This window comes from Rutilus rutilus (genome assembly GCF_951802725.1).
Source record: "Rutilus rutilus genome assembly, chromosome: 11".
NCBI lineage: Eukaryota > Metazoa > Chordata > Actinopteri > Cypriniformes > Leuciscidae > Rutilus > Rutilus rutilus.
The window spans coordinates 3,853,683-3,865,380 of NC_140216.1; the positions used below are offsets into that span (position 1 = coordinate 3,853,683).

Here is an 11,698-nt window from a genome sequence, read left to right on the forward strand (position 1 = left end):
TATATGAAACCATAAGAACTAACCAATCCGGAGTGTGACACACTGCTCAGATCTTTTATTTAAAGAAATGTCACATTAACAACCAGAACACAAGGACATTCAGGTAACTTGTTTCATCTTTGTCAAAAAATATGGGAGAGAAGGAGGGGAACCGATTAGCCGTTACAGAACAATTCAAAAAACAAAAACAAAAAAAAACATCACTTTCGCTGACAGGTTTAGCATTGCCTTCTAAGGTGGTTCCATGGTCGAGATAAAGAATACTGGAATCACTGGTGTATGCATTGATAGGAAATGATGACGACATCATCATCATCATCATCATCATCATCATCATATCCAATGGTAAAAACCAGCTAAATATGGGTAAATACAAGAGAAAAGAAATGTGATGAACTTCACCGCAGCCCTGAGTCGAGCATTTCTGTGTCTGTAACCCACCCCTCCCTCCAGTTGCAAAATCAAAGGCACTCACACCGACAAAAAAACCCTTTTCCATTGATTACATGATCAACTCAGCAGCTGTTTTCATCAGCAAGACTCATGTTTTTAAATATGCAATGTTATGCATCAAACTCCCTGTTGAACAGTTTTATGCACGAGACTGTAAACTCAAAGAGACAGTTCACCCAAAAATATCATTCACTTTGTACTAAAAGCACTATGACTTTCTTTCTTAACACAAAAGGAAATTTCAGACAGAATGAAACCTTCGGTCATCGCTCATTTTCATTGCATCTTGATACATACAATGAAAGTGAATGTTGACAGAGACTAACATTTTGTGTTGCACAAAATGAAGGTGAGCGGATAACAGACGTTTCCATTTTGGCTGAACTGTCTCTTTAAATCAAGATTGCATGGGTTAAGTTTGATATATTTGCCTTGACGTATTCCAACTGTTGATTTCTGCTTCATATTATGCTCAAATCCACGCACAAAAAACATGAAAATTCTGTCATCATTCACTCATCCTCATGTTGTTTCGAACCAAACACAAGAGACGTTTTTCAAAATAGCTTCTTTTGTGTTCCACAGATAAAAGAGAAATTCATACAGGTTTGGATCAGCATGAGGTGAGTAAACGAGGACAGAATTTTAATTTTGGGTGGACTATCCCTTTAATGACATGTAACTGACATTGTGATGAGAATACTAAGGAAATGCCTGAATAAGGAGTGTTCTGAATCCTGTCACATGGCCTGGGCTTTCAATATTGCACTGAAACATTGTGAAACTCAAATATTCCTGATGTACATCCCCCTCCCTCCCCCAACCTTAGCACATGTTGTCTAAATTTGAACATTCACATCAATTGTGACGTACTGTAACTCCACAACTGGAGAAAAATCGACTTTATCTTGCATGCACAATCTTAGTCCTTCTTTTCCCCTCGTCTGCTCACGTGATTTCAACTGCGATTTTTTTCGTCCTCTCCAAATTAAGGTGAGCACAAACAGAAAATATAAACCATTTTACTCCAGTTTTAATATGGGTTGATTTGTTGTAGTGTTATATTTCATTTTCTATATTTAAACATTCTCACACACACACACAGGCGCGCGCGCAAAACCAGACAGAGATGCTCAAAGCTTCCTGCTCTCAGGTTTGAGAAAGTCACATGATCAATCGGCGGGAGGCGTACCCTACAAAACTCCAGAGACTTGCATCCTGCTGCTCATTTTCTGTTTTTTTTTTCTTTTCTATTTGTTCTCAGCGTAATAGAATGCAATCCTATTGGTTGAGGAAGAGGAGCAGGACGTAAACACTGTGTAGTCGTCGTAACGGCATCAAAATGCCTCAAAGTTTGCGTGTTCCTTCTATATTCAGTAGTTCCATAATGCTTTAAGTATTTTGTTTTCTATATATCCAAAAATGAAATATTTTACATGGTAGCTCCTTGATTTTTCTCCTTGTACATCCAAGTAAGTGGTATTGTATGTACGTAGCATTTGTCACGTTGCATTGTATTTATTTTGCGTTTTTTTTTTTTTTTGTTCGGGTCCATCACGCTGCCAGGCAAACGCTCAGTGAACAAGCCATGTTCACACAACCTCCTGTAGCCACAACCCCACACAGCGCCTCATAGTGGTGTGGAGCAGGGGCAGGGCGGAGTTTACAGGTTGACTGACAGCTTGACTTTCTATGGCGTCTCCCAGAGGCTCCTCCTTCTGTCAGAGTATGACGCAGCAGCGGCAGAGACGCTGGCCTCCTCCGTGGACTGATGGAGGCGGTGTGACCGGGGCGAAGTAAGCGTGGACTTTGATCTCAGGAAGGTGAGCCTACAGGAGAAACAACCACAGATTCAGCCACAATGACATCATAACAACAACTAGATCAAGCAATTTTTCTCTACAAAGTGAAAAATAAATCAAAATAATCTACAGCCAATCAGAACGTTAGATGAAAAGCTATGTGGACCAATGAGAGTTTTGTTTAGGTGGGGCTATTGACAAAAATAGAAGCCAAATGACCATAATGCCCTATTGCTTGTGACGTTGGTTAGGACCAAAACTCAGATTTAACACAGATTTTAATTGCAAGTCACACTGACGTGTGTAGAGTAAAACACACATTGGATTTGATCAAACTATTTTTTAAGCTATAGCTTGTTAATTTACACAGAATACCACGAACATTGTGATTTGTTTAATTGTACAGAGACTTGAGTTGCTGTAGGCAGAAGTGCAGCTATTGGCTCTAAACGACACAACATTACACACAATTTTATAAAGTTGTACCACACGGGAATCAAACCCACAATCTCTGGGTCAGGTGCCCGTCACTCATCTCGTTGCACCACTGGGAAGACGCGCAGATGCCGAAGTTCTATAGTTCAATAACCAAAATGAAGAATTTGCACGTAAATGCACTGCATTTTGTATTCAGATGAGATCATTCTTAGAAAGTCACCGTGTCTGGAACGGAAGCAACTTCTGCACCATTTCTGGCCACAGTACCTCTTGCGGACTGGGCATGTGCCACGCTTGATTCGAACCCACGACGTGAAACGTTCGGGGCGTGTGGCTTAGCAGAGTGCGCCACTCAGTTCACACACATTCATCAGGTTGCTGAGAAGAGCTTTCAGTGTGAGAATGAGCACACAAAAGCATTACTTAGCATGGTAACCAGATTAGCGTGTTAAGCTAAGTTAATGCTAATGTAGCTTATAGTTAACCTGAATGCTGAAGAGCCACATTAGAAAGAATGGCAACTGGTTAGCATGCTGGCATGCTAAGCTAATCAACATAAGACAAAAAACACAGGCAAGGTCAGCTTCGGAGAGGTATTTCTCAGGAACGGTAGTGAATATCAAAAATCCGTTCTGTCATTTTTATGCAGCTTGGTCCAAAATTCATCTGATCAGATTTTGGACAAAATAAGACAAAATTTGTAGAAAGAATAGCATTTTTCATTTACATCAGAGGTGGACAGGCAAATTGATGGAAAATGAAAAATAAGATATCACCAGAAGATATTGGCATGAACCAAAGAACAATGACACAAAGAAATCAAATTTTGAACAATGTTTTCAAAAGTTGTTTTCCTTCAGGAAATGCTGATGATGATACCTACTGAATTTTGTGCTGATATGCCAAATTGTTTAAAAGATATTGCAATTTAAGACACTTTTCAAAATGGCGGCACGATGGTTCATCCAATCCTGGCAAAATCGGTCTCTATGTTTTCGGCATGACTCAAGGAATCCATATCACGGTTTTCTGACAATCTGATCAAAAGTTATTAGCAAAAATAGCCATTTTTCAGATCTCATGACCCTTAGGTGGCGCTGTTCCCAACTTTGGCATGGACCCTTAGAACATGGTGTTGATTAGGTCTACCGAATTTCATTTTGATTGATCAAACTTTGGCCGAGATACGAACCAATTTTGGGTCGACATTGTTAAGTTCGCGACATCATATAATGTGCAGCTCTGTACAAAGATCATCAGTGCACATTTTCATAAGAATTTGAAGAAACTTAATACTGTACTTTTCAAAATGGCCACTACTGTAATGGGTGGAGTCTTAATGCAATATGCTGAATGTAATCAGCATGATTAGAATAATCGGGTGTACGAAGTTTAATTTTTCTAGATGAAAGGGTTCAAAAATTCAAATGTGAAACTGGTGGTGGCGCTATAGAGTTGGTCCTAGAGACCCCAAAGTTGGTCAGATTACTATTTATTATCATCACTACAAGTGTACCAATTTTCATAATTTTCCTACATATGGCTAATTTATAGGTAGACTCTGTATTAAATAACCTCAGGCTGATTTACTAGAAAAGCCCGAATAAGTGCAAAAAATATCAGCAAAACCGATTTTCAATCCCTCCTCTGGTCTATAGTGCGAATAATGCGTCCTGTATGAAAACCAAAACCTCTCCAGTGTTTGACGCTGACCAGGACTACAAGTCGCCATGATTGCTATTTGACACAAATTGTTGTTTGATGAAACAGACCAGTTTACCCCTAATGGCACTATAACCAAGGACAAATTCATTCAGGCCCATTTTTGACATGTTTGTTAAGAGATGCTACAGTTTTTTTGTGACTGATCATTGCTCAGGCACTCAAGCCCATCTCCAGCATTTACACACTGTACTTGTGTTGCTGATACTGCAGACTGACACTGCACATTTGAATTCTGCAAATAAATCATTTTAGTCTGTACATGGTTTGTTAAGGCCTCATTATACTTCTGCGTCGGACCTACGCGGGAGCCTATACGCCGTAGGCAACGTGTTGGTTTTATTTTATACTTCTGTGTCGTTGTCCGCGTTGACGCGCACCTAGGGAGCATGTGAAACCCCGAGGGAGGGGTTCTGGCAGACCAATCACAGCGCTTGTGTTCGCGTAGAATTGACGCGTTGTTACATTTTTGGAGAGGTGCACGTCAGGGTACGCTGTAGGGTACGCGCGCGACACACAGCCTACGACGTAGCTACGGCGGCAGTTCGACGCAGAAGTATAAATAGGCCTTTATAGTTAAGACTAAGCGTGGGAGTTGTGACATATCTAGCCATTGTTTTTGACCGACCCGGATTCGTTTGATGCCCGCGCGGGAGACCTGCTGGCAGTCATAGAGCTCAATGCGTTCCAGACGCTGGCAACTCTTGAGATGTTCCAGTGTGATGTCTGTGATCAAGGGGCAGTTGTCCAACTCCACGACCTGCAGACGCTCCTGACCACACACACTGCTGCTCAGATGTCTGATCCCGTCATCTGTTATCAACTCACAGTGTGACAGGCTCTAGAAAACACACACACACGCACACATGTAGAAGTGAGCAGGCGAAAACAAATGTGCTCTATAATTCCTTTACAGAAAGCCATAAATAACAAGCATGGAAGCAATACTCCCACACACACTCTCTCTCAAACACTGCTTGGCACTCACCAGCGCCTGCAGGCGAGGGCAGTGGATTGAGAGCTGAACCAGGGTGTTATCAGTCACCTGAATGGGACGTACGGACACAGAACATTAATTTTAGCAGCATGCCGACTAACCAGGATAAACTGCTGCAAGGAAACAGACACAGCTCAAAAGCAGTAAAAAGAAAAACCTCAGGATTTCTTTGAAACTGCACAAGTTAAACTATAATAAATCAAAACAGAAGGATAAACAGATCAATCAACGACAAACCATACATATATGCATCACATTTTATGTTTTTTATATATACACACACTACCTTCAAATATTGAGGGTCATTCTTTTTTAAAGAAATGAATACTTTTATTCAGCATGGATGCATTAAATAATGTTATAAAATAATTATATTCTGAAATAAACGCTGTTCTTTTGAACTGTCTATTCATCAAAGAATACAATACGGTTTCCATAAAAACATTAAGCAGCACAGATGTTTTCAACATTGATAATGATCAGAATCAAATGTTACTTGAGCAGCAAATCAGCATATTAGAATGATTTCTGAAGGATCATGTGACACTGAAGCCTGGAGTAATGATGCTGAAAATTCAGCTTTGCCATCAAGGGAATAAATTACATTTTAATACATGCTGAAATAGAAAACAGTTTTTAAACTATAATAATATTTCACAATATTAATATATTTTAATCAAATATTTGTAGCCTCTGTGATTATATTATTAGCCACAATAACTATATAGCATAATACCAACAAAAAGATGGTACCGTTTCACAAAAGTGAAACTCGCCCATGACAGCTAGGCCAAATGCAACAGCTTTTCTGAATTATGGATTTAATATAAACTCACCAAAATACATTCCTCTAAATCCATCTTCTCCATTTCATGACAATTCTAAAACAGAAGGAATAGTTTGTGTAAGAATCCTGTCATCAGCTCAAAGCATGCTCTCCGAATCCGTGCGTTTATGCTTTGGGGTGTTCGTGTGATTACTCACTCTGGCAAGAACAGTAAAACCAGCATCAGTCACATGTGAGCAGCGAGCAGCCTCCAGGATCCTGAGGAAAACACAAGCAATGAGAATGAATGACTGTGTGTGTGAGTGCGCTGATCTGCGTACAGAAGAAGAAAGCTTTACTTGAGCTGTTGGCAGTTGAGGCCGAGGGCAGTCAGAGAAGCGTCTGTGATGTTGCTGCATCCAGACACACAGACCATCTGCAGTTTGTGACAACCCCGGCACAAACTCACAAAGCCGTCATCTGTGATTTGCTGCAAGATGGATAAACCTTGTTAGGGTTCTAATGTGTATTGTGCTTCTTTCTTTTTTTTTAAGATGCAATAATTTACTCCAGAATTGTAACAAGTCTTACGGTGCATGATTGCATGTTGATTGTCATGAGCTCAGGACAGTGCTTTTGAAGGTGCTTCAGTGCAGCATCATCAAGCTGAAATGACATATTTAAAGTCACCATGAAATCAAAACTGAACATTCTTGTTTTTTTAATGCAATATTGCAGTGTTTATTATTATACATGATTTATCCGTGCACATCTTTTTCTTTATTATTCATGTGCCTCATAATCTTTCATCGCAATTACTTCCCCTCCCTCTTTCAGCGACATCTCTTCTCTTCTCTGATGATGTGTTTACTGGCGTGAGGGCGGGGCAACCTGTCACTCACATGAGATCGACCAATAGCAAACCACAACCATCTGATCAATTCCCCATGGACAAAATCAAGTTCCAACCTACATTTTTTCGTCCGAGAAGTGTTTCACTCGGATATACACAATTGGGAAGAAATTTCCATTTCTTTAATAATCATCATGTGTTTTGTGTTTATATATACAGTACAGTCAGTTATTTATATCTTTTGCTGTAGTGTGTCAGTAGGAAATATCAGTTTACATTTCCAAACATTCTTTTTGCCATTAATTGTAATAATCCAGTGAGATTTGTGTATGCACAAGGAATCTGACAACAGCCGGGATGATCTGATCTCACCATCATCGAGTCCGTCTGTGATTACATGAAGAAACAGAACAAACTAAATCCAGAAGAACTGCGGGAACATCTCCGAGATGCTTAAAGAAACCTTCCTGCAAAGCTACTGTACTGTGAAAAGCACTGGCACTTGTGTTAAAATGCTGTAAAGTGAGAATGCTTTCAAAAATAAAATCATAAATTGAATTTATTTGTGATTTAACTTCTATTAACTAATTCAAATCAATATATGGTGTAACGACCCTTTGCGTTTAAAACGGCTTTTGTCCAGGTACACTTGCGCTTAGTTTTTCAGGTAGCTTTGCAGGAAGGTTTCTTCAAGCATCTCGGAGACGTTCCCGCAGTTCTTCTGGATTTAGTCTGTCTCAGTTTGTTCTGTTTCTTCATGTAATCACAGACGGACTCGATAATGGTGAGATCAGATCATACCGGCTGTTGTCAGATTCCTTGTGCATACACAAATCTCACTGGATTATTACAATTAATGGCAAAAAGAATGTTTGGAAATGTAAACTGATATTTCCTACTGACACACCACAGCAAAATATATAAATAACTGACTTAAAACCATTTTTTGGGGGGGGACGGGGGATATTAACATGCCTAAGACTTTTGCACAGTACTGTATATAGATATAGATATGTATATATGTGTGTACCTGTGTGCAACCTCTCAGAAACAGAGCTCTGAGAGCTGTGCAGCCACGGCTGAGAGCCTCGATGCCATCACTCATGATCTGATCACACCAGGACAGGTTCAGATTCTCCAACATACGACAGCCCTCACTAGAAGACAGAAAGAGCAAATGAAGAGGGTATGAAGCAACCAAACTCAAACACCACTGCACTATCCAAACCTAAACACACAGAGAAACCAGAATAAACACTACCGTTCAAAAGTTCGGGGTCGCTAAGATTCTTTCTGACAGTAAAGACGTTTATAATGTTACACAAAACATTATTAACTTTTTATTCATCATAGGGTCCTCAAAAGAAATGTATCATGGTTTCCACAAAAATATTAAGCAGCACCACGGTTTTCAATATTGATAAATAATAATAAAAAACATTTCTTGAGCAGCATATCAGCATATTAGAATGATGTCTGAAAGATCAAATGTGATGCTGAAAATATCACAGGAATAAATTACATTTTAAAATACACAGAAATAGATAAGAGTTATTTTAAATTGTAATAATATTTCACAATATTACTGTTTTTACTGTATTTTTATCAAATTAATGCAGCCTTGGTGAGTATAAGAGACTTCGGTTACACTTTATTTTAAGGTGTCATTGTTACAGTGTAATTAAGCAACTACATGTACTTACTGTAGGGTTAGGGTAGGATTTGGTCGAGGGTTAGTTGCATGTAATTATGCATAATTTACTGTTATTACTATGGTAAGTACATGTAACAAGGACACTGTCAAATAAAGTGTTACCGTGACTTCTTTCAAAAACATTAAAAAAATCTTACCATCCCAAAACCTTTGAACGGTAGTGTAGTAATTTAAAAAGATGAATAAACTTTTGAACAGCTAACCAATAGAACAAAAAAACACCAATAATTCAAGAGAAAATACAATAAATTAAAAAAAGGCGATAATAGGTGATAATAAACCCTGTTGAGGATCAATAAACCATCAAAAAAATAATATAATAAATAGAAGCATTATTTTATTTTCAAAATATGTTTTCTGTATTTCAAACCATACCATGTGCTGTAAAAGCTGTGAGAATATAAACAGCAATTTTCTGAAATGTTTAACAGTGAGTTAATAATTGTTCCTTAGTCACTCTCTGAATTTCCTGTTTCACCAGCTCATGCAGTTTAATCTACTGCAACTGTGGAAAAGATTCATTAAAAGAAAGGTGACAGAGGTGACGGACTTTACAATCATTAACAAAAGTCATCCTCTTGACACAATGAAATCCAATCTGAGCTGTAATTGAACACTTCCTGGTTTAGTTTTAAAGACTCCATAATGTCAAGTGTTAGCTTTGAGGTCATCTATATGCCAGTGTATTCCTAAAACATTTTGCAGACACAGGAGTTTGAAAATGTCTTTCACTCACGGCCAAAAGCAATCAAAAACACTGATGACCTATTTTGCACTTATGTTTTTACGGCTTAATGATCAAAACAAAAACAAAACAAATCACCCGGCTTAAATTTTGGCCCCCTAGTCCTTTTAACTTCCCCCCACCTTAAGGCCTTAAGTGCATGATTGGTGATGGACACGCAGGAGGTCAGGTCAAGGTGACGGAGTTTGGAGCAGAACTTGCTAAGGCTGATGCAGGTGGAGTCCGTGATCTTGGTGCAGCCGTTGAGGTTCAGGTGTTCAATGTTGCGACAGTTCTGAGCAAAAGTCCTGTCAAATCAAATTAAACCTCTCATGTTAAACTGAAAAACTAAACACTAAAAAAAAATGTGGTAAACATCACCATGGACAGTGCAAAACAACAAGTGATCCTTACACCATTTCCGAACCAGCCCGCAATACGACTTCCAGCGACACGTCATGTGTCATAACGAATGCTAAACTGCTGCACAATCCAATCCATATTTGATATATAATGTAAAATTACTTGTAGGACCAATGAGATTTCATAGTGGGCGGGGCTTATCAGTGGGCCAATAATTTCATAGTGATTTTAATTCAATAAATGTATAATAAATAATAAATATAATAATATATTATATAATAAATTTGTGATTTATTTAAATAATATTTATTTCATAGTGGGCGGGGCGACCCCTATTCAATGTAAAATAGAAACCGCTAAAATTCCATTCAAAACCTAGCGTTCAACAAATCAGCCAGTGAGCGCAAACACTGATGTACTGAGATTGATAACTTAAAGCCTTTATGTATAACGCATTATTCATAATGTATGTTATAATGCATATCTGTTCATAAATAAATGTACCCAAAGTTAAAATGCATTATAATATTTACAGATTCCTCGTTAATTCTGAAATTGGTTGTTTGTCCTGTGTTTTAATGCATTATAGTGTAACAATAATAATAATAACAGAGGTTACAATTATTCATGAGATCTTACATGCATTATAAAGTGCATTACAAGGCATAATTAATGCATTAAAAATACTTTTATAATGCATACATATAAAGGCTTTGAGTAAAGTTTTACCGAAATAACTTTTATCACTTGCTACTTTGAGTTGCTGAAATGCACCCAAGTGCTATTTTATACTGTGATTGGACAGATTCATTAACTGCATGAACTGTGCAATCCTTCATTTAATTAACAAAAACTTCTGTGGCTCACTTCATGGAGGCATCTCCCACACTGAGGCAACCCCGAAGACTGAGCTGTCTCAGAAAACCTCCACATCGCTTCGAGATGTTCTCCACCACACGTCCCTGAGAGAGAGAGAGAGAGAGAGAGAGAGAGAGAGAGAGAGCTCAGGCACAGAGGATCAGGGATGACGTTACAGTCTATGGATTCAGTAGAAAAGCCTACTGACCCAGTGTTAATCCCACACACACACACACACACATATAACGCCCACAGACGGACAATTTCCAGCATATAGAAACATATTACAGATGAAATTCTGGTACATACAAAGCAAAAACCAATAACACACACAAGACTGTATCTGCAAACACAAACCACAACATTTACTTTACACATGCTTTATTACCTCAATATCCGTCTGAAAGTTGAAGAGATCAATCTTCTGCCAGTTGCTTCCATCTAAAGCGAGAACATTCCAAGCCTGTTCATCCGCAGAGAAGAGGAGGAAGCATTGTCAGCAAAATACCTTAATTCTACACAGTTTTGTTTCATTTGAACTAAACAAACAGTTAAACATACCTTGGATACTTGAGCACACCTGCACAATGTAACTACATCCAGGTAGGAGAAAATCCTGAAGTAAAAAGAGATTTTTGATTACTTGTTCATTAATGTCTTTTCTCTCTCTAGCCTCTTCCTGTAATGCTTTGGCAGTATGTACAATAGGTCAAATATGTAAAGCAATCTAAATAAAAAAAAATAGACAGACAGACTGATAGATAAACGAACGATAGATAGAGTGATAGATAGATAGATAGAATGACAGAAGGATGAATATAGATAGATAGATAGATAGATAATGGATGAATATAGATAGATAGAATGACAGAAGGATAGATAGATAGATAGATAAACAATAGATAGATTTAGATAGATAGATAGATAGATAGATAAAATGACAGAAGGATAGATAGATAGATAGATAGATAGATAGATAGATAGATAGATAGATAGATAGATAGATAG

The 11,698-nt window shown here is 38.2% G+C and overlaps 1 protein-coding gene across 1 annotated transcript in view; it reads right to left on the minus strand.

Annotated features, from left to right (window-relative positions):
• Positions 1–40: 40 nt before the first annotated feature.
• The window catches only part of fbxl2 (F-box and leucine-rich repeat protein 2), a 14,546-nt gene continuing 2,888 nt past the window's right edge, over positions 41–11,698 (minus strand). The window contains exons 3-14 of the mRNA XM_084423995.1: positions 11,252–11,306; positions 11,079–11,153; positions 10,700–10,794; positions 9,613–9,777; positions 8,062–8,188; positions 6,770–6,844; positions 6,538–6,668; positions 6,397–6,457; positions 6,249–6,293; positions 5,404–5,460; positions 5,044–5,256; positions 41–2,282 (exon numbers count right to left, since the gene is read on the minus strand). Of these exons, the coding sequence (XP_084280121.1) occupies positions 2,175–2,282; positions 5,044–5,256; positions 5,404–5,460; positions 6,249–6,293; positions 6,397–6,457; positions 6,538–6,668; positions 6,770–6,844; positions 8,062–8,188; positions 9,613–9,777; positions 10,700–10,794; positions 11,079–11,153; positions 11,252–11,306 (1,207 nt within the window). The 3' untranslated portion in view covers positions 41–2,174. The remainder of the gene's footprint in view (positions 2,283–5,043; positions 5,257–5,403; positions 5,461–6,248; positions 6,294–6,396; positions 6,458–6,537; positions 6,669–6,769; positions 6,845–8,061; positions 8,189–9,612; positions 9,778–10,699; positions 10,795–11,078; positions 11,154–11,251; positions 11,307–11,698) is intronic.